The sequence below is a fragment of the Rhinoraja longicauda genome, chromosome 1 (assembly GCF_053455715.1).
Source record: "Rhinoraja longicauda isolate Sanriku21f chromosome 1, sRhiLon1.1, whole genome shotgun sequence".
Taxonomy (NCBI): domain Eukaryota; kingdom Metazoa; phylum Chordata; class Chondrichthyes; order Rajiformes; family Arhynchobatidae; genus Rhinoraja; species Rhinoraja longicauda.
In genome coordinates this window covers 52,148,008-52,172,316 of record NC_135953.1, presented here as the reverse complement: position 1 = coordinate 52,172,316, position 24,309 = coordinate 52,148,008, and the positions used below count along the sequence as shown (strand labels likewise).

General features: G+C 42.0%; 1 protein-coding gene across 1 annotated transcript in view; it reads right to left on the bottom strand.

Moving 5' to 3' along the window:
• The window catches only part of LOC144592619 (zinc finger SWIM domain-containing protein 6), a 177,655-nt gene extending 154,939 nt beyond the window's left edge, over positions 1 to 22,716 (bottom strand). Inside the window, exon 1 of the mRNA XM_078397303.1 lies at positions 22,333 to 22,716. Coding sequence (XP_078253429.1) covers positions 22,333 to 22,702 — 370 coding nt within the window. The 5' untranslated portion in view covers positions 22,703 to 22,716. The remainder of the gene's footprint in view (positions 1 to 22,332) is intronic.
• Positions 22,717 to 24,309: the final 1,593 nt, after the last annotated feature.

Sequence of the window (24,309 nt, the reverse complement as noted above, 5' to 3'; positions counted from 1 at the left end):
CAATCTATTTCCCTTACACTTGTTTTAATCTGCACTTGCTCTGCAACAGTAAAAGTATATTCAGCACTCTGATTATTTTCTCTTTTGTACTCCCTGTTGTATGCATAGCACTCAAAACAAAGTTTTCAGTTTCAGTACATGTGACAATAATAAACCAATACAGCCACAAACCCAGTATTTTGCATATTATACTCTGCTGAACAACACCTTGTTCAAACAAGGCATAAAATGAAATTATTAAAAGTTTCTGTGTTTCACAAGGTGAAACGTGGCTACAGTAACAAGCTAGATTACTAAATGATCTGACCCAACAGAAAATAATAAATAGCACTGCCACTTTGCTTTTGTAGTGAATACTTCATTATTCAAATTTATTATGCAGTCAGTTACATGACTGCATTAAACTTGAATTGGTAAGAATAATGAGACATCAGGCCCACAGGAGCTACTAACATTGCTGTTTTACAGTCTACAGGTAAGAAATAAGGATGTGCATTTCAAACTAATGGCCATATTTGAAGATATTCTAGCTTTCTTTTTAAATTTAAAGTTATGTGTGTTTCAATATGCTTATTCAGCTGCAATGCTGCATAAAACATAGATGCAAATGATACTGGGGCAACTGCCATATATACATGGCTATTTCTACTTCTATACATACCAATTATACAATATGGAACAAATCATACAATTACAGACGTCAGACCAAAACTGGTGAAAATAAAAATTAAAGACAGCTTTTCTAAGTAAGCAGACAGGCAAACACACTAAGACAAAAGGAAAATTACCAGATTTTCAGCACGTTTTTGCCAGCAAATAAGCTTGCACTTTATCTGATCAACTGGTTATTGTGAAGGTTTAACATGTGACAGGCTTTACTGCATACTTCCAATTAATGTCAGAACCAGTCAAGCATTCCCCATGCATTTCGAATAGCAAAAAAAAGTTTCAGCTATTTCAAAGCTTGTCAAAGTCAGTCACTTTCAGCACAAGACTACTTTCTTCAGTCTGAGATTTCAAATCTGGTCCTGGCAAACCCATTCCGTAAACAAGCTGAATGAGGAAAAATGTTTATTCAATTAAATAATCTCTTCTCTACAGAAGGAAAAAAAGTTTTAACCTTTTGCACCTGAAAACAAAACATGCTGCAGCCAAGTCGACACTTTCAGCATCAATCATTGCATATACCCGATTGGCCGAAGTATTTATAAAAAGCAGCAGTTGGCTGCGTGAATCTAACCAACATTCACTTTTTATCTCTGCCTAGCACAATTTCTGATACATGGAGGCTTCTGGAGTACATTCTTGGCTATTCACAATGTAGATCATTGCATCAAAAGATGTTTGGTCAGTTTAATTAGCATATTTTAAATTTCTTCATGGAATTAATCAGCACAAGGTTGATGTTGGACTGTGCTGGCACATGCCCAGGCAGAAGAATGCCTACACATTGCAACAGAATTATAATCAGACTCGGAGTAAAAATAAAAGGCAACTGGCAATGTGCCAAAGGAATATTTGACTTAGACACACCTTCCACAGGACTACTTATCCAAGCAACCATAAATGTATAACTAATGTGCCAAAAAAGAGATTCAGCTGCAGAATAATGCAGTTGAAAATATTTGTTAAAACTGAGGCTTCTAACGTTGAAGCCTTTCTCCAAGGAAAGGACAGGAATGTTGCAGAAGTCAATTGTCTTTTTCTGTGACAAGTTTACAAGTAATGAAGTACTTTAAATCACCATTGGTTCCTCAACTTCAGAAACCCACAAACACGTTTGTTCCCAATGTTTTTCTTTGGCTCCTAAAGCTATAATTTAGTTGCAGTCAAATGCTTCCAGAGTAAATCCAATAAATACAAATTCCTAGAAAAAAAGGACATAAACACCAAGACTGAAATGAGAAAGCTCATTCCAATTTAACTCTTGCTTCGCTTGGCGTGCCATTTTTACATGAACTGTAAAGAACTAAAATACTTGAGCTTACTAGTGCCTCCTTTGTAAAGAAATCAAACACAACATTCCTGTCACAAATGCACTGCAAAATGTTTTCTTTTAAATGATTGTGCTCGCGATGGCAAGGATAAAAAAGCAATTTTCAAATTGGTCCGTAAAGTGGCCATGGAGAAAGGACAGGAATTCCACAGATCGTGAAAAATGAAAAAATAAACCTTAAATGTAGAAGTTAAACAGCCATTCCGAACCTTCCCTCCCCCTCCACCATTGGTACATCAAATTAAGAAACAATTAAATGGCAACATAATTTCTTATTGAGCAGGTAATCTCAGAATTTAGCTGTTATTTGCAAAGATGGCACAATCACAAAATTTATGTGCCCTACAGGATTTTGAAAGAGTATCACAACAAAATGAATAAAAAATTGCTATAATGTGCTTAAGGTTTAAGGGGCAAGATTTAAGAAGGAGTTCGGAGGCAATTATTTCAATGCCGCCGTCAGAAATGAGCTGCCAGAGGAAACTATAGAAACAGAAGCAATTTGACTTTTACCCGACATTTGAACAGATATGAATAAGAAGGTTTTAGAGGGCGATGGGCCCAATGCAGGCAAATGGGACTAGCCCAGTATGCCAACAAGGCCAGCATGGACAAGGTTAGCCAAAGGATCAATTTCTGTGCGTAACAGCTCTATGACAGGATTCACCTGGACAATAATAGAAAACAATACATCATTCCTAGAGGTTTGGCCCAACACACACGACACAGCAATATACTTGGGATCAAAAGGAAGATAAAAGAGAATGGGTAATAAACTGTTCTTGGGCTGGGAGACAACCTATGCCAGAAAAAATGGTTATGTTCTGGTGAGGATGACTTACTTTCATACCAGTTTGTGGAGTATTTAGGGTCAGAGAGATACAGAATGAGAACAGGCTCTTTGGTCCAGCAGGTTTGTGCTGATGAACAGCTGACAAGAAAGCCAGTGTGGGAACCTGTTGGAGGTCCCCAAAATGAGCCTGCGGACTCTGACAGTGCAGGCAGGTAGTTCGAAATAGTCCACTCCTTCCAATGCTAATACAAGGGGTGTAACTAGGTGAACTATTGCAATGCAAATAATATACATTTGATTGGGAACAGTGGCGAGAAGACGCTGGCACGGACCTATTGGGTGTCGTGGCAAGAAAACAATCGCGCAATCTGCATAAATGGGATAAATCACCACGTTAACAGTTCTGCATAAATGGGATAAATCACCACGTTAACAACTATAACGGCAAGACATTTATGTTGCTTTCACCCCTACCTTGGAAGCTCATTGGGACTTCTGCCAGATTAACTGTATTTTGTTATTCGTATCATCCTATTTGGGAGCGTCACAGATGGCTCAGAGAGATTGGCATTCACACCATTCAAAATTTATTACTATAAATCCATTACCATTTGCTTCAATAAAGTAAACGAACAAGATAAACAATGTTTGTTAAATATAGTTTGCAACCTACTTTCATTAAATTTGGTTGACGGACAGTGGGAAGAATGAGTCATATAATAGTTGATTGCGTGCAGATCCTGAATCAAATCATTCATGCGATGCTGATGAATAAAAGTCTTCCTATTTAAGACACCCAGAGTCATCACCATCTTCATCCATCAGCTTTTATGTCTTCAGAAGCAAATGATGTGAAAAAAAGTGTTGCTTTAGCTTCAACTTCAATATGGTATCCAAACCACCCCCTCCCCAGGTACTTTCCCCTGTAACCACAGGAGATGCAACACCTGTCCCTTTACCTCTCCCCTCCACTCAAGGACCCTAACAGTCTTTCCAAGTGAGGCAGAGGTTCATCTGCACCTCCTCCAACCTCATCTATTGTATCTGCTGTTCCAGATGTGAACTTCTCTACATCGGCAAGACCAGGCACGGGCTCAGTGATCATTTCGCTGAACACCTCCGCTGAGTCCGACTCAACCAACCTGATCTCCCGGTTGTTCAGCGCTTCAACTCCCCCTCCCATTCCCAATCTGACCTTTCTGTCCTGGGCCTCCTCCATTGTCAGAGTGAGGCCCAGCGCAAATTGGGGGAACAGCACCTCATATTTTGCTTGGGCAGTTTACACCCCAGCGGTATGAACATTGACTTCTCTAACTTCAGATAGTGCCTGCTTCCCCTCTCTATCCCCTCCCCTTCCCATTTCTCCCACTAGTCATCCTGTCACCGACTATATCCTATCTTTGTCCAGCCGTTTCCCCTGACATCAGTCTGAAGAAGGGTCTCGACCCGAAAAGTCACCCATTCCTTCTCTCCCGAGATGCTGCCTGACCCGGAGTTACTCCAGCATTTTGTGTCTACCTTCAATATGCTATCATTTGTTTGTGTGGTTTTTAACTCCCCTTTCTCCGTTGGCTACTTCAATGAGGTTGTCAATTAAACTGAAATTTGATTATGATGGTCCGGTTTCATTTTTTTAAGAATCCTACAAATATGATCGGTCTGGAGTAGATTTGAATCCAGGTCACGGGTGGATTACAGACTCGAAGATTTACAGCAAAGGTAAATCTTTCCAAGGATATTTTTAAGGCAGAGATAGATAGATTCTTGATTAGTCATATGCCAATAATGCTCACACCAGGCCAAAAAAACATTGGATTTTTAAGCTGCTCCATTTTTCAGTCAACAATCCTTGCAATGTCTAACTCTTCAAGTGATCAAGGTACCTTTTAAATTGTGAAGGGGGTTTTCACCTCAACCATCACTTCTGAAAGCAAATGCCAGAGAGCTCCTCTGCTATTTTGCCAAAAAAACTGTTACCTTTTCTAATATAAATTTATGCCCTCCAGTTAACGAACTTTCTACCAAGGAAAATAAATCCTCCATGTTTACCCTTTCAAGGCCTCCCAATTATATCTTTCCATAATCTCCTTGGTTCTAAAAAAAACAAGCCAAGTCAGTCTCTTCTCATAATAATAACTCTCCAACCATGGCACCATCCTTGTAAATCTCTTCTGCTCCCACTCCAACACACTCATATTTAGATGATAATTTATCTTGTACCAGCATCATTCACCATTACCCTAATGTTTGCTTACAATGGTTTGGCCAATATAGATAGGCAAGTGTTTCCAATTTCTTTTTGGCCATTTTGTCTATTTTTCTTGCTACCTTTAAGGATCTACGGACAGTCATTCCAAGAGCCCAATGGATATTTTTAAGGCAGATTCTTGATTAGTACGGGTGTCAGGGGCTATGGGGAGAAGGCAGGAGAATGGGATTAAGAGGTAGAGATAGATCAGCCATGATTGAATGGCAGAGTAGACTTGATGGGCCCAATGGCCTAATTCTGTTCCTATCACTTATGAACTTAGGATCCCTCTACAACTCTCACAATCCTATTTATAGTGCAATCTGTATCCCAACTTGCCCTATGAAAATGTACAATTCACACACCCCAGAATGCATTTCATTTGTCATGTATGCCCCATCTAACTGGACCACTGATGGCTTACTCCAGACTCAAACTTTTAACTGCAATACCAACTTTCATGTAATTGATAATCTTCCTAATCATGGCCTCTGAAGGGATTCGACCAAAACGTCACCTATTTCTATTCTCCAGAGATGCTGCCTGACTACCCCCACCCCCCTCCCCTTAGTTACTCCAGCATTTTGTATCAGTCTTCAGTATAAACTTGCATATGCAATTCCTTCCTGCACGCCCTGTATTTAAATCCAAGTCAATAAAAAGGCAGTAATACTAAATCTCGAGGAGCCATACAGGTCACAAACACACTGTCAAAGTCATTTGGACTGAGCATCATCCCATGCTTTCTCTCAGAGAGAAATTTTAATTTGCCACTTGCCAGTTTCACTTGGATCTCATGGGTTTCTCTTTTCTTGTTCAATCATTTCTGTCAAACACATCACTAAAGTCCATACAGATGACATAAAACACACCACACTTGTCACTTTAAAATTCTCATTCAGACACAAACATCACTTAATAAGTCCATGCTAGAAGGCTTTCTCGATGTTTCCAAAAGCTGATTTATGTTCTTGTTCAGTGTATTTCCCAATAATTGCACCACTGCTCTAATGCAATGACGGCCTTGTAGTTAGTTCATACCAAATTAGCCCTCCACATAATACCACCAGCCAAAATGAAATTGAAAGTCATTTTCTGTCTTGCTTCTTTAAGAGTCAGGGATACATTCATGTCAGCCTGATGATTAACCCACTTTTGGAGATGCTATATTCTTTAAATGCAACCTCACCATTCTTCACATTATTTATTTCCAATGTCATTGTCTGCATCAATCCCCTAACACAAGGACAGATGCAATAATTTAGAACCATAGCCCGAATATTAACCTCTGAGGTCTAATAACCTAATTTCCAAGAGAACTGTATCCTAGCATTTATTGTTTGCCCAAAATTTAAAAGTCAACCCCATCAGCCAAAAATGAAACTCTGGATGCTGGGGAAAAAAAAAAAGAACAGACACTAAATACTTAAGAGGCCAGGAGAGACAAAAGAGTTAACATTTCCGATCATGATCTTTCATTGCACAAAGATTGCACATCTCCATTCTTTTTCCACAGATGCTGTCCAAACTGCTAAATATTTCCAACATTTTCTATGTTTATAATCAATCACACCAGCAAATTTGGAGACATCTATGGGCCCAAAATGGGTAGGAGTGTTCTTTCCCTCGTGGGAGTTTTTGAACAAGATAGGACTTTACAACAATCAAGTAGCTTACTGATATTGAAACTTGTTTTTCTTTTAAATTGCAAGCATACTGAATGTGTCAAGTTTGAATTCCACAACTGCCACGATGAGATTTGAATTAATCTCAGGATCAATGATCCAGAGCCCAGGCTACCAGTCTAATAACTCAACAGCATGTTACCTTTTCCATTTCTTACCCTCTACTCTACCCCTTCATAAACATGAAATTATTGTCAAGTAGACTCAAGGAATCCTTCCCAAGATAGGGTAGGTGTTTTCCAGTTTACCTGCCAATTATTTCCACACACAATCTCTTTGCCATCCCCTTTCCCTGTTTAAATGTCAGCCTGTGCCTTCTGTACCCAATATTTATTCTACTTTTCCAGATATTTTGCTTTATCTCCGACTTGCATTCCTTGCCATCCATGGGAGTCTGATTGTGGGAACATTTGGTCTTAATGCTTGACCACTCCTCAATGTCTCAGTCTGTTCTGACAACAACGATGGAAAGTAACCGTCCATTCAATAAAACCAAGTCCAGTACTGTTTGCTCTTTTGTTGAAAGTATGAGATATGAAAAAATTCTCCAACACATTTTTAGAAAATCTGCAGTTTCATACCCTTTATTCTAGTTTATGTTCAGTGACTTAAATCTCCTGTTACGCCTTAATTATTTTTGCATTTCTCAAACTTACCTGTACAGTTATTTTACCCATCAGACTGTTTGGTGGGTATCTCTTATTTTCAAGAGAGAGTTAGATTTAGCTCTTGGGGCTAAAGGAATTAAGGAATAGGGGGAAAAAGCCAGAACGGGGTACTGATTTTGGATGATCAGCCATGATCATATTGGATGGTGGTCGGTGCTTGCTCAAAGGGCTGAGTGACCTATTCCTGCACCTATTTTCTATGTTTCTATAGTCTCCAGTAATGTTCTGCCTTTTGATGATCTTTCTTACAAATCACCCTTCTTCAGAGTTGTCATTGTTTTTTTGAATCAATATTGCCACACTTTAAAAATTGTAATTTCCTCTGATGAACTTTGCAAATAGGAATGTTGATGTGCCATTCCTACCCATCTTTAAACCATGACCACGTACACCACAAGCGTTTCCTTGCCTTTAGTGCATCGTCTTTATCGTCTAGACTCCTTGCATTAAAGTATAAACAATTAAACTAATAAACATCTGTGTCCCCCTGCACCCTTCATTTCCTGTCATGCCACCTTCTCTAAACCTTACCTTCTGCATTCCAATTTTTCCACTTGAAATGCTGTCAAGTTTCTATCCTCAACCAGACTAATTTAAACATCACAAAAACAATATCAAACCTCCCTAGAAGAGATATTGATTCAAACTGTGTTTAGATTCAATATTCAACATGTATAGCTCCACAGAATCTGTCTCAACATCCCAAGAATCAAAAGCCTCATTGCTGTAACATTCCTTTTACCACAGTCATTTGTGCTATTCACCCATCTCTGTACACCATGGCGCACATTCCCAGCAATAATTCACGGATTACATTTTATATTTAAATTTCCTAGCAATACGAGGCTATGCCTATTTTCGGAGTGATCCTATCAAACCTATTCCCCCAAATCTCCACATTACCCATTCTCTTTGGCATATCCATCAACACCATCCCGATTCTCCTACCACCTACTTACACTAGAGGTAATTTATGGTAGCCTATTAACTTAATAATCAGCAAATCTTTGGGATGCAGAAGGATGCATATGGAGTTACGGGTAGAACGTGAGATTTTCCACACAGGCAACACCAGAGATCAGTATCAAACCAAGAACTGCTGAAACTGTGAAGCTCCAAAGGTAGTGCAAACTCTGCCCAAACAGCACCGGACAGGAGAATCCAACCTGGGTTCCTGGAGCAGCCAGCTCTCCTGCTTTTTAATCTCATTCCTTGTTCCTTATATATTATCTGCCTGCTGGACCTCATTCAGTCTTCAATACAATGGTATCAGGATCATCTAGCTGTTCATTCTCCATGCTTAAAATTTCTCAGTAGTCATTCAGCAAAGCAGCACGCCATCCTGGTATCACAAGGTTGGCCATAGAAACACTATCTACCTATTCTCTATCACTGCAGCTCTGCAGTTCCATCTACCTAGAGCCAATGCTACTGAGTCACCTGTGTGTGTTTTTGGTTTTAGATGCAGTCCAGATCTCTCCATTATTCAGAGGTTAAGTGAAAAAACAATATTTTTATCCTAGCATCATCCAGATAATAGACAATAGAGAATAGGTGGAGTAGGCCATTCAGCCCTTCGAGCCAGCATCACCATTCAATGTGATCATGGCTGATTATTCTCAATCGGTACCCCATTCCTGCCTTCTCCCCATACCCCCTGACTCTGCTATCCTTAAGAGCTCTATCTAGCTCTCTCTTGAATGCATTCAGAGAATTGGCCTCCACTGCCTTCTAAGGCAGTGAATTCCACAGATTTACAACTCTCTGACTGAAAACGTTTTTCCTCATCTCCGTTCTAAATTACCTACCCCTTATTCTTAAACTGTGGCCCCTGTTTCTGGACTCCCCCAACATTGGGAACATGTTTCCTGCCTCTAACGTGTCCAACCCCTTAATAATCTTATATGTTTCGATAAGATCCCCTCTCATCCTTCTAAATTCCAGTGTATACAAGCCTAGCCACTCCAGTCTTTCAACATATGACAGTCCTGCCATTCCGGGAATTAACCTAGTAAACCTATGCTGCATGCCCTCAATAGCAAGAATATCCTTCCTCAAATTTGGAGACCAAAACTGCACACAGTACTCCAGATGCAGTCTCACTAGGGCCCTATACAACTGCAGAAGGACCTCTCTGCTCCTATACTCAACTCCACTTGTTATGAAGGCCAACATTCCATTGGCTTTCTTCACTGCCTGCTGTACCTGCATGCTTCCTTTCAGTGACTGATGCACTAAGACACCCAGATCTCGTTGTACGAAGTTTCATTTGCAACTAATAGTCAAAACAGATTACATACCATGGTTCAGATAGACCTGCTCAACTGGATGCCACAATCTACATCTGCCAGCTACTGCTGGCAATAATCTCATTGCAGAGCTTCTGGGTTCAAGTCCACAAACCAACATGAAACCCAGGCTGCATTGCTGGTGGAATCATTTTCAGATCATTTATTCAACAAAAAAATGGTCCTTACCACAACCTTGATCGGTATGAAGAGAGTCCTATGAATGATAATTAAGAGAGAGTAGACTGCTTATGATCCAAATAACTGATATAACCAGATTATCTAATCACTGTCACATGCCATTTGTGGAACCTAACTATATGCAAAGTGGTTGCTTTTTTCTACAACTCGTCAAAGCTACTTTGTAAATCATTAAGCACTTTGGGATGTCCCATGGCGATGAAAGATCCCATAGTTTTTATACCGGCAGGTCTCTCTGCCCGCTTAGGGCAGGCTTCAACTGTTACGACATTAGATTACCGTGTCACCATGCATCCTGGAAAGGGAAAAGCCAACATGTAATAAGCGGATGGGAAGAAATGTTTACTTACAGACTTTTAAGTCAAGAAATGTATTCGATCAGGGTGAAGGTTGAAACTTTAAACTTTGTTTAAAGAAAGATGGCTAAATTTAAGCCTACTTTAAGCTGCAGTCTAAAGTTTGTGTTTCCAAGGGCATCGTTCTATGGCACAAAAATTAGTTGTTAACTTTAGCTTTGAGAGATTCTGTTCTGCATGTTAAAGTTTTTTTTAAGTGATCGGTCTAAACCTCCCAATATACTTAAAATATATTTCCTTCAATATTTGCTACAAAGTTAATATTAAAAATCTAAATACATGGCAATATCAGGGCAAGTCATATTAATAAACTTATGATGGTTCCCAATTTAAGGGCAAATTCAACTCATTTTAATTCAGGACCCTAAAGGAGCAGCAATTCTTCAATTGTTACGATTGTAAAATTCAGACTCATTCCTTCTCTCCTGAGATGCTGCCTGACCTGCTGAGTTACTCCAGCATTTTGTGCATAAAATTCAGGCTTGTACTTTGTTCGAATCTATATTAGAATTTGAAAGAAAATACATTAAAGGTAAGTGAATATTGTTGCTTATATGAAAAATGATTTAATTTCATCTGCATTCATGTTGAATTTTTGTTTACTGCACTCAAGCAGTGCTTTCAATCACCTCAAATTGCCCCTGCTGTTATTGCAATCAGCATCTACCAATACTTTGTTCTGGTATTAATGCCATTCAAGATATTCTACCTAGATAGAACAAGTTTGACAAGACAGAATCTATAACTGCATCACTGGGACCTCCTCCACTCCTTGAACAAAAAAAAGTTGACATGATTCATAGAAAAATAAACAGCAGAATGGGATTCCAGAAATACTGGTGGAAGCTCGATAATCCAATATAATAATAATGTGTTTTGTTCAGTAACTTTAATGCTGTGGCTCAATCTATAACATGAAAATCTGCAATCCAATGAAGAAACCTTATTCCAATGATTGCTTTTGCCTTTGAAACAGAACTGGAGAAACCAAGCCCCTGGAGCCCAAATTCTAACTGACAAACTTCTATAACAGCTACATTTATCCTGAGGAATGAATTTTATGTTTAAACTTGTTCCTGGCATATACAGGTCCATGGTGCAAATCTGTAGTAAAACGGATAATATATAGCAGTCTTTCAGAGGTTTTAGATAGCAGTCTTTCAGATATTATGCTAAGCGATTATCTGTTTGGTCCAATTAATCTGTGGGTCACCGAAGAGGACTGCAAGTGGCAATTCTAACATATAACCAATTCAATAGGTGATGTCAGGACAAACTGCACAATGAAAGCAGTTCATAGCAGTGTGGTTTGATCCTAGGTGAACAAATATAAACAATAATCACATTGATCAAAACTACACTGCATTAACAAGGCCTTCCGCCTTTACTATAAGAAAAATTAAAGAAAAAATCTGACCAAAGTCACTAAAAAGAACAGACCTTCAAGAACTTTAGGAAGTTCCATAGTATTTTCCAGTCACTTAAATATTTTAACTATTGTCACTGGTGAATCATAATGAAATGCAGCATCCAATTTCCACACCACATAATCCTATTAACAGCAACCATACAAGTGACCAAACAATCTGTTTCAGTGACTGAACGATAAATATTAACCAACCAATCAAGAAAAATCATACTGCTTGCTTTATTTTTTTTAAAGTTGTGCTATGGGATCTTTTATGTCCATTTTGATGGTCAGAGCAGACCTCTGTTTTATGTTTTATCCAAGACACATCACCTCCTACATCCTAAGTAACAGTCTTAATTATTTGTTCAAGTTTCTGGAGTCGGACTTGATCCCCCAACCTTTTGATTCAAGAGGCATAAGGATGACAACTAATCCAGGCCTAGTCAAGACGTCTTTGAGTATATGAAAAGCGCTATATAAATAAAATGTATTATTATTATTATTATTATTATGTTCATCAGTAAAATTTTAAAGAAAGAAATTTGTAATTAAATTATTTGCTTTCTTTAAGTAATATCATTGGACAGGCAACATCCATTTTTATTGCTTGTTGTTGGTTACAGGGAAGTACATGGAGAAGGGTGATACAGTTAAGGCAAGGAGGTAGGTCTCATATGCCTTGAATTAACCAGAAATACTCGAAAATGACCTTCATCTTTGTAAAATGATTGGTTCAGTATTACATGTGATTGACACTCAATCACATCCAACTCCGAGTCTGATCTTGGTTGACCTCAGCCTGCAGACTATGAAGACTGAAGAGATAGAAATTGATTTTTGAGAGTGCACACTAAAGCATATTAAAAAAAAGATTTTTAAAAAGTCTTTTCATCACAGATCTTTGAAGTAAAAGGAAGGCATGTCTATTATTGCCAAAAGAATTGTTAATTTCAAGATTCATGTTAAGTAATGCTGTTACCAAAATATCCCACTGAAAGAGTTATATGTACTTGTATCAACCGCGGAACCTTGCATTGTAATATTTTTTTTAACAACATTGACTACAATATTGTGTTACCAAATCCTCACTCACTAATAACAGCCAGTTAAACTGAAATGATGTATAGTTGTGTAAAACAACACATTGTAGGTATTTAGAAAATACCAGAAGTGGAAAGAAAATAGCTCATACGAGTAAGAAACTATGCCTTATTGTACTGCTAATGCTGTGCAGAGGACAATATATTCACAACATCGAGATAGTCTCATCTTCAGTTGAAAATCTAATGGCAAATGCTGGAATATTCTGCAAATACTACAGAATTTCTTCCTCCAGTTCCTTTAAGAGAATTATAAAGATCGGTGGACAAGTTCCTGTGGGTGGTTGGGACTGAAAGCAACTTAAATTTCACACTGCTATGTTCCTATGGCTCACATTGGCATTTGTACTGCTTCATCAGGCATTTTCTTGCTGGTACCCTACATTGGCCTGCATTGACCAATTTTCACCTGTGGGCAGTTGAGGCAGTGTTTGTAGAGAAAGATTCACAAGCAGTTACATGAGCAAAACCAAAAAACCTCAGCACTTATTCCCCTATCAAAAGGGATGGGGAGGGGGGGGGGGGGGGTAAGAATTTGATTAGTTCCTTAGATACAGCATCAATAGTGTTATTATCATCTATATATCCATATATATAATATATAATATATTACTAAAACGCTCATCTTGTTTGGTCCAGTTGTTTGTTCCCCCGTATGTTTGTGCCTTATTTTTGTGCCCTGTCACATGATAGCACGACGATTTTAGGCCCACCTTACTCACCATTGTCCTGGAGTCTGTAGTACCCAAGTTTCATTCAACTTGGTAAAGTTATAGACAATTTAAAGTTAAAAAATTACCTTTTCCATTTCCCATGGCCGTTCGCCGCTTTCGGCGTCACAATGGGACCCGCCCGAGTGGCGGCCAATGAGGGGGGGTGAGGGGGGGAGGCCACGATGGCCGCCGGGAGCGGGACCCACCTGAGTGATGGGAGTGGAGGCCAATGAGGGGAAGGGGGCTTGCTGAGCCGACAAGCAGCCGCTAACTTTAATAAATGCGCTCCCCCCCACCCCGCCGGGAGGACGACCCGACGTGCCCCATGCCCGACCTTCCTCCCGTGGTGCAGCGCGGCGGCAGAGGGGCCAACAAGATGGCCGTCGCCGCCGTTCTCCACCAGGCTGCAGGAGAGGCTTCGGGTCCACGGCTCACTCTAGCTGCAGCGCTGGCCGCACGGGGCCAAGGTGAGTGGCTCCTTCACCCCTTCCCTGTCCGCCCGTCGCCCGCCCATGGGGGACACTCCCCACCCAGCAACGGGTCCACGGATCGTCAGTTGGGGGAGGGTTGCAGAGCCCGCAATGTCAGCTGCATCTTAAGGCTATGACTCACCCACATTCCTGGCCTCCCCAAGCCATGGGACAGATTGAAATACTATTTTCAGTTCCCCTTTATATCTTGAAAACTTGGATCAAATCATAATCTTCTAAATTGTAGGCAAAACAACATTGTGCAATTTTACCTGGCATTTTAACCCTTAGGTGTTCAGGTTATTTTCTGGTAAATCTATTCTGCAGTCCCTTCTGGGGCAATACATTCTATAAAGGTGTGGTGCCTTGCGTCATTTCAAGGCAAACACACATGTTTTCATTAGAACTTTATACAGCTGTTGAAAAACATCTACCCATTGTATTTCAGGTGCAAATGTCAACATTCCATTCATGAATATTTTCTACACCTATGATATTTTGTACATGAACCCAGCATCTCTTTGAACCTCTCTTGCTAGCTTTTCCACCTTTTAGAAAGTACTCGGTCCCATCTTTTCTGAAAATCTGGTGGATGACCTTGCGTATGACTACACCAAAATTCATAGGCCATAGTACTGGCCATTTGCTCAGAAATGTGCAAGTGTGCAACAGACTTAGGAATGGCTTTTTCACCCATTATCAGGCTTCTAAACGGTCCTTCTTTAAGCTAGGTGATGTCCAATTCACCTCTGCCCCAGTGCGGACATTGGAACTGGTGTGCTACAAAGCCAAGAACCATATTCTGCACTCTATCTTTTGATTTGCTCTATCTATTGTACACAAGTTCGTCTAGAATGTTTCTATGTACGCGTTATCAGATTTGATTGGATGGCCTACAAATGAAAGTGTTTCACTGTACCTCAGTACAGGCAATAATAATAGACAATAGACAATAGGTGCCGGAGTAGGCCATTCAGCCCTTTGAGCCAGCACCACCATTCAATGTGATCATGGCTGATCATTCACAATAATAATAATCAACCTGAAGTCTCAAGATATCAACACCTAAAACACAAAGCTTCCATTTACACTGCTTACAATGAATCTCTCATTGTGTCACTGGCTATTAGATGTACGGTTTTCCATCCTATCATTCAAGTCATTTACAAGTACAATTAATATTTCTGGATCAGACACAGATCCTTGCAGGATACCACGAGTCACATTGTGGCAATCTGAGAATCTACCTCACTGCAAATTTCCTTATTGGATCAATTTTGTGATGGTTATCTTCAGTTGGAGTTTATGAGATACTGTAAAATGCCTCAGGAAGTACATTTAAATAATTCAGATATTCACCCATACACAACTCTAGTCAATCAGGCTCATCGAGGAAGATTTAACCTGCACAAAGTCGCACTGGCTCTCCTCGATCAGATGGAAATTTAAAGTGTTCAATGAATGCATCATTAATTACAACCTGTACAAATTGCCTGACGACAGACATTAAGGCAACAGGACACATTTTCTTTGGTTTGCTTTTTAATGTAATGTCCTGTTTAATTTGAATCTAACAGAGCAGCCCGTGAATGAGAAGAGTGGAACTTTTTAGCAGTAGCATTTTGTCATCACCCCAAAACACATACAGGAAACCATCAGGTCATTCTTCAGACCCATTATCTCTTCATCACTGGTACTTTGCTGATGTTGATACTGGCAAGTCTCCAACACCCATTCAATATAAGGTTCACTGGCAATCCTCAACATCTACCACAAAAAGGACAATGTATTGTTCCAAAAAAAAAAGAGCTTTCATTGGTCGATCATCTCGTTATTCTCTTAACTTTTGACATCATAGCTCTGATTGTCTTACCATCTTTTGCTACCTTTATATCTCCCCTAGTCACTAGAATTCATGCTGGTGTTTCCCCTTTTCCATGCTCTGTTTATATTTCGCCTGATATCTTAAGTGAACCATGACATTTAGTTAACAAACAGGATTGCCTCTAGAGGCATACTAGTTCTTCAGAAACGCCAATGTTCTTTTTGTATGCCTTTTACTGATGTACTCTTATTTTGCCCATTTGCACTATTCCAATTTACCATGATCAATATCTCATTGTATTTGCCTTATGCCAATCTAGAATCCTAGTAACTATAATGCCTTTAATCCTTGCAAAGAGAAAACAGCAAATCAAATTATGACTTTTGGATAAATTCTCATGCACTATTTAGGTCATCAAATTTGGCTCATTACTAAGTCGCATATAGCTTGTGACTTTGCTCCAGAAAATTATCCCATACATTAAAATTCATTATTGTTCAGACCAGTTGTTCTTGCTGTAATCTATGCTACAAGTGAAAATTGTTCATTAAAAGTATATTGCCTTTTCAACATAGTTTTTTAATCTCCTATTTTATGTGTTCCATCACGTCCTATTTTTCTTTAGTTTAGAGATACAGGCCCTTTGGCCCACCGAGTCCGCGCCGACCAGCGATCCCCGCACATTAACAATATCCCACACACACACTAGGGACAATTTACACTTATACCAAGCCAATTAACTTACAAACCTGCACGTCTTTGGCGTGTGGGAGGAAACCGAAGATCTCGGCGAAAATCCACGCAGGGCATGGGGAGAACGTACAAACTCCGTACAGACAGCACCCGTAGTCAGGACTGAACCCGGGTCTCTGGCGCTGCAAGCGCTGTAAGGCAGCAACTCTACCGCTGCGCCACTGTGCTGGGGGTTTGTACACAAACTCAACTATACACTTAAATTCTCACAGAAATGACAAAATTCAAACTTCATATCTCATAACATGTTATCTTTACAGATTAGAAAATACACATGAGCCAGTCCCATGCTCTGTCCTGGTGTTGTACCATAAATACTTCCGAAGAGAAAGAGAAAAAGTATTTATGCTGTGAAGCCTGCTCTAACTTGAGCAAATTTTCATAAACACCACCCTCCCCAACAGATGGTATCAAATCGGCAGGCAGTGAATCCGCTTTTATTTTGTATTCGGGTAAACACAAAATGATTTCCAAAACATTCATATTCAGTTCTTGTAAAAACTGAAATCCTAATCTGTCATTCCAGCTCCATTACAGAATACTGGCATTGTTTGTCATAGCATTTATTTTCTAAGAGATTTTTTTTTCTTCCTGCCCCAATGTCCTTATGTCTATTTTTCAATATCAAGACAAAGCATTTTACTTACATAATTGCCATTCCTCCCAAAGAAAAATGGCAGACCTCTTGTTTCTGGCTTGCCAAGATTAGATAAAATTCCTCACTTGAAATCGTCAGATCGTTTCTAACAAATAGTCGAAGTCTATGCAATCTCAAAGTCTCCAGCACATTAGATCTATAAAGGCAATTACCAATGAAAATGCATTGATAGTCCCACATTTGAAGAAAATAATCTGTGGAATTCTCTGCCTCAGAAGGCAGTGGAGGCCAATTCTCTGAATGCATTCAAGAGAGAGCTGGATAGAGCTCTTAAGGATAGCGGAGTCAGGGGGTATGGGGAGAAGGCAGGAACGGGGTACTGATTGAGAATGATCAGCCATGATCACATTGAATGGTGGTGCTGGCTCGAATTGAATTTTTGACGGACACCTTTTGTTTTATTTATATCTAGAAGATTGAAACAACTTTCTCAATTACAATTTAATATTATGCACAATATCCATGTCAGCCAAGCACTTGAAAAACAGATCACAAAGTACAAGGATCAAATGGGTAATTTGATATAAAAGTTGGAGAGATATTAAACCAAGTGCTAATCCTTTTCTACTTTTGAAACAATGTTGAAAAGAGGTTATTTGCCTAAAATATTAAATAAGTTAATAATATTAAACAGCCCCTGTAAGCACCAGAGCTATCAAATTGGTTTATGTCTGACTCGAATGACTTCAGCATTAATATCCAAGTTGGCACTCTCATGCAATACCAGAGTGCTGCTTTATCAGGGCTGTCATATTTCAAAACTCTTAAGCCAAGGTTCTGTCTTCCCTCTTGGTGGATACAAAAGATCCCATGGCACCACACTGAAGAACAGGGGAGTTATCCTTGATGACCTTGCCAATATTTATCCCACAATCATCAGCACTCAAATAAATTATCTGCTATTAGCTCAACATTGTGTATGGGTGTTACCACAACACACTGGCCACTGCATTTCCCATAACAATAGTCGCACTTAAAAGACTTCATTGGCTACAAGTCGTTTTGAGGTTGTGAATGGTGCTCCAATTCCATCTGTCTTGTCCCAGTATAAATAGGAATATTTACAATTTATAGCTTGTGTACACATGAAAATAAATTCTGGAAATTAATTTAGCATAATGCAAGTTTAATTGATGTAACTAATGAATTATGTGCTAATTAGATGGTAGAAGATATCTATTGCAACAATAGGATTTTTGTCTGCTGAGCATCCTTTGTAAGTTTAAAACATGAAAGGATAATAATCATCATGATAAGCATTACTAAATTAAGGGCGCAACTAATTTGCCAAGTTAAAATTGGCAATGCTTTATTATAGTATCTCAAAAAACATCCCCACTTTCGTGCCAGAGATTATCACCAAGAAAAGATGAAAATTAGAAAGGCAGTATTTAACTTAAATGGACACAGGGTGAAAATTTCAAAAGAGATTTAGAATTTTATGGCAGTCATAGAAAGAGTTTTCAATGCTTATGAGAAATATGTGTAAAACAACTTTTGATTAACAGCAGATTCAAGACGTACACTTATGGAGTTTGTCAAAACTCTGGCTTCAGCACATCTGAAATAAGCAGCACTCTCCAAGCTTTGTTTACATTAGAGTTGTAACAATAACTAGACCAAGTGGACCCGTTGGGCCCAAACCTCTCCTGCATTGGTGCAGCACCCTCTCCTCCCCCACCTCTCTACCCCCACTACCCCCCTCTCCCGCTCAACCCCCCCTTATCCCCCTTCCCCCCCCCCCCACTCCAACCCCCCTCCCCCCCAGGAGATAGATTTAAACTTAAAAATGTGAATAACTTATGGAGTTATATAACACCAATTTCAATGAAACTTCTTCCATTAGCACCAAAGAGACGACGGTGAGTAAGGTGGGCCTAAAATTGTTGCGCTATCATGTACTGTTTTGTCTGTAGTTCAGAAACAAACAAACGAGAGTTTTAGTATATAGATGATTCAGACGAACAGCTAACCATCAGCTACCCAGCAGCAAATCTAGTGTCCATAAGCAGACATAGGTCCTGAGCCTCCAGCTGCAAACAGCAGCATAGTAAATGAACAACTCATGACTGCAGATGCTGAAATCTCAAGGAAAACAATTGCACTGGAGGAACTCAGCAGGTCAGGGAGCATCCATGGAGGGAATGAACAGGTAATGATCTGGTTCAGGACCCTTCTTCCTATTCATTTTAGGACAAACAAATACCAAAAGTTGCACCACGAGTAGTTTATTATTTAGATTAGTTTAGTTTATTGTCACATGTACCGAGGTACAGTGAAAAGCTTTTTGGTTGCGTGCTATTCAGTCAGCGGAAAGACAATGCATGATTACAATCAAGCCTTCCAGAGATACAGGATAAAGGGAATAACATTTAGTGCAAGATAAAGTCCAGTAAGGTCCAATTGAAGATAGTCTAAGGGTCTCCACTGAGGTAGGTGAAAGGTCGAACTGCTCTCTAGTTGGTTATAGGATGGCTCAGTTGCCTGTAACAGCTGTGAAGAAACTGTCCCCGAATCTGGAGGTATATACCTGTACTTCTTGCCTGATGGGAGAGGGAAGAAGAGGGAGTGTCCGGGGTGAGACTCATCCATGATTATGCCGGTGGCCTTGCCGAGGCGGCGTGTAATGTAGATGAAGTCAATGGAAGGGAGGTTGGTTTGCATGATCCATCGAATACAATGACTGATGGACCCATTAAAACCTGTTTCTCAAAGTTATGCTATGTCAGGAACAGGAGACAGCTATAGAGCTGGTGAGTGACATTAAACTCAGAAGGCTTTGATAAAGAAATCGATTTTTTTAAACTTTTGTTTGTAATTAGTTGATATTTTTCCAATTCACTAAAATAGATTGCCAGAAATGAACCGAGGAGTGTTTTTTAAAAATCACTTGATGACCTTGTAAACAATTATGCATTTTACGAGCATTGCATAAACTACCAAGTTGTCGCAGGTTTACAGCAAAACTGCCCTGTGACCAGTCACACCCAAAATCAATGTCAAATATTCCATTAAAATGACTACTGCTAAATGTTCTTTTCCTGTGGGCTTAAAAAATGAAAACACTCCGGATACTTCTTTGTTAATTCACAGGATATTTCTGAGATTTGTTTCTACGCAGTTCCTTATTCTACCTGATCAAATCAATGTGACCATTCCACATTGTCATGCCAAACTTTTTTTCTTGACAACGGGACAAACTTGAATCCCCCCCTTTAGTTCATTCCCCTGCTTCCGGTTAAAGCTGTGCCACTTTGTGCATCTCTTGCCCAAGTACACATTTGAATGCAACGCCAGCCTAGGCTTTCATCAATTATGACCTCTTCAACCAAAATGAGGCTGACCCAGTCGAAATTGGATCATATTTAATTGTGTACTTAGGAGGGGGAGGGAGGCCGAAATAAAAAGCCAGTCTTAACACTTCACCATCATACGGGAGATCATAGGCCGAGGCATATGAATTAGGAGTCAGCATGATGCTTAAAAATTTCCAGGCAGGCATCAATGTTGAAATAAAAAGGCTACGTGTGCATTCACTAATAATCTTTCGCTCCAAACTACGTCCCTCTTCAAACACATACTTCAGCTGGAGCCGAGCAGTCCCTATGGCAGAGCCACTGAAACCAAAAGCTTCTCTGATCCTGCAGGAATTCTTCTCTCTGAAAATTCTTTAAAACCCTTGACATCGCTCTTGTTGAAAGCTACTAAAGCTTGCCTGTGTCTCCTGGAAGATTGCATCTTTTATTTATCGCCCCTTGGCTTATTTTCACAGTGAATTCCTGACTAAATGCAATCAGCCAAGAACCCTCCCTGTACGCACTCCTGTCATTCTTGATCGGTTGCATGCGGAGAATCAAGCGCAAAATAAAGCTCAAAGCCAACTGAACCGGCCACCACTTAATTTTTAATTTATTTTTTAAGAAACCGATTCACTTTCAAAAAGGAAAACGTCAGGTCCAAAGAAAAGTCGACATACATGCTGGTATGTATGCAACAAAAAAATTAAAACAGAGATAGAGGGGAGAACACAGCAGACACAGATTGGGCGAAAACCCCTTTAGGCGGAAGGGCACTGCACCCAAAGAGCCACTGGAAAACAAATGATCCTGCAGAAAAATCACGTTTGCAGGCTGCTTTAAAATTCAAATTAACCGCAGACTAAGGTGGAACGATTAAAAACAGCCAGCCACTGAAACCGAGGAAAGTAAGTGATCGTATGTGGAGGAAGGAAGACATGTTTCGGGTGGAAACTCAAATCTGTTGAGACGCTTGGTCACCCGATCTCCTTTTCCCGAGGATGGATCCACTCTCAGTTCTTGGCGGTATGAAAGGATCGCCCCAGCCAGTCTGTCACTGCCCTCCACATATATCTATCTCCAATGTCTCTAACAGGCATTGAAGAAAGCTCCATTGTCCGACGGTTGAGGGTGACAGAAACAGAAGGGAACAAATAATAAACATGAAAATGGGAACAAAGTAACGAGGCGGTGGGAAGGGAATGCCTGTCGGCTATTTGATCTGCGCAATTGGCAAATATAAACCACGGTCGCTCCCAACAAAAGTAACTCGCCCACACCTTATCATGCATTTCAGAGAGAGAAAAAAAACATGAAATAAAAACCTCTCTTTGTCGGCATGATTACCAATCATTTAGAAAGAATACACTGGACCCTGCTCCTGCTATAGATTAATGTGCAAGGTTACCGGGGCCGCCGTCTTTTTTTTAGGGGAGGAATTTGGAGTTCAAAGCCCTTCTCTTTGCCTATAAAACACCCGCACACACGCAACATGACACATGCACTGCACATTTCAAAACAATATATTTAACAAATATAAAAAACAGTGCTGCAAAACAGGACGCCATCTTTTTTGAAACAGATCGGAGGGAAAAAAAATTCTTTGTAGCCACAGAACATTTCAAACAATCTTCCACCAACTCGTGGAAAGGGGTGTTAAAGGGGCGTGACGCGCTGAATGACAGGGTTAAAACCCAACGCTGTCCCGAGCCATCCTTTCCAAATAAAGGGTGTATTGTGTACACTTCTTCACCTGGCTTGCTCTTTAAATTCCTGACGTGGGCACATAATGCATTCTCCTCTTCACTTTGAGGTCTGATTAAAGAGAGGAGGAGGAGGAGGAGGAGGAGGGAGGGAGGGGGAACACTTACCGACTTGAAGGACATTGTCCACACAGCCGCTTTCAAGGAGTGCGATGCCCCGTTTAAAAGGCAGTCGGCTCTCGTCGTCCCCGCCGTCTTCGGCCGAATAATTGAATGAGGAATACATGCAAATCTCCCGTTCATTCCTCGGGAAGGACCAGTACACGATCCGCCGCTGCACGGGCTCCGGGATGCGGGTGAACCGCTCTTCCACTTGCTGGAAAGGCCACTTCTCCGCCACCTTCCTGGCGCTAATGTCCAGCAGCGACTCCGGCTTGTAGGTCTTGCCGGCCGGGGCCGCCCTGAGCGGCGTCTTGGAAGCGTTGAAGCCGGGCCTGCAGCAGAGCCGCTTTGCGGGTGGCTGACCGCGCTCCGCCATACTGCCTGCCTCCCTCGCTTCGCTACTGTTACATTGAAACGGAAGTTATGTACATTATAAGAGAAGCCTCTATCTGTTTACAATGAGGGCGCGCCTCGGCGCGGCGAGAAAGGGCAGGCGCTCCTTACATGGACATACCGGGCGGGAGGGCAGCTCCTGAACGACGGCTGATCCGCCCCCCGACCCGCCCGTAAAAGGAGCGTCTGCCCGTGTTGAGCGGGAGAGGCCGGACTGGGCCGGCACACGACACACCGGTCAGCGCCCATGATCACTGCCTTCGCCAATGGGCGGCCTGGCCGTGCCCTGCCAGGGGAGGTGGGCCGGGCCTGGCCCTGCAAGGAGAGGTGGGCCGGGCCGGGCCCTGCAAGGAGAGGTGGGCCGGGCCTGGCCCTGCAAGGAGAGATGGGCAGGGCTGCGGCCTGGCCTGGCCCTGCAAGGAGAGGTGGGCCGAGCCGGGCCCTGCAAGGAGAGGTGGGCAGGGCCGGGCCCTGCAAGGAGAGGTGGGCAGGGCAAGGGCGGGCCGGGCCGCACCGCTCCCCAGCGTCAGCTCTGACTCTGGGTCCCATGGCACGCCCCTGCTTCCAGGCCAGGGGGAGGGAGGGAGGACGGACAGTAATAACTGGAGAGACAATGAACAGCTGGAGAAAGGCGGCGGGCCGGGCCGGGCAGCGTCTGGGGAGGGAGGGAACGTCTATGGTGGGAGGAGACATCTGTGCAAGGGAGGAGCGAGGTGGGCAGCATTTGAGAAGGAAGGAAGATGAGCAGCACTTTCTGGGGAAGGAGGGAGGTGGGACAGCACCGAGGGGGGAGGTGGGCAGCATTTGGATAAGGAGGGATGTGTAGGAAGGACCTACAGATGATCGTTTACACCGATGATAGACACAAAATGATGGAGGGAGGTGGGCAACGGCTAGACAAGGAGGGAGGTGTGCAGGAACTGGAGAGGGAGGGAGTTGGGCAGCAACTGGGGAGGGAGGGAGGGGGGGTGGGCAGCAACTGGGGAGGGAGGGAGGGAGGGGTGGGCAGCAACTGGGGAGGGAGGGAGGGTTGGGCAGCAACTGGGGAGGGAGGGAGGGAGGGAGGGAGGGGTGGGCAGCAACTGGGGAGGGAGGGGTGGGCAGCAACTGGGGAGGGAGGGGTGGGCAGCAACTGGGGAGGGAGGGGTGGGCAGCAACTGGGGGGTGGGCTGCAACTGGGGAGGGAGGGGGTGGGCAGCAACTGGGGAGGGAGGGGGTGGGCAGCAACTGGGGAGGGAGGGGTGGGCAGCAACTGGAGAGGGACGGATGGAGGGGGGTGGGCAGCAACTGGAGAGGGAGGGAGGGATGGAGGGGGGGTGGGCAGCAACTGGAGAGGGAGGGATGGAGGGGGGTGGGCAGCAACTAGGGAGGGAGGTAGGTGGGTGGGCAGCAACTGGAGATGGAGGGGGGGGGAGGGGGGCAGCAACTGGGGAGGGAGTGAGCATCCTTGCAGGGGGAGGGAGATGAGCGGCAGACGCCTCGCGTCGGGGACCTTTGTGACGCGAGAGGGGACGGGCGGACGTGTAGGGAGGAGGAATGCCGAGGGGGGCGTTTCCCGGGCAGGGTTCGGCCGGTTCCTTTGTGACGCCA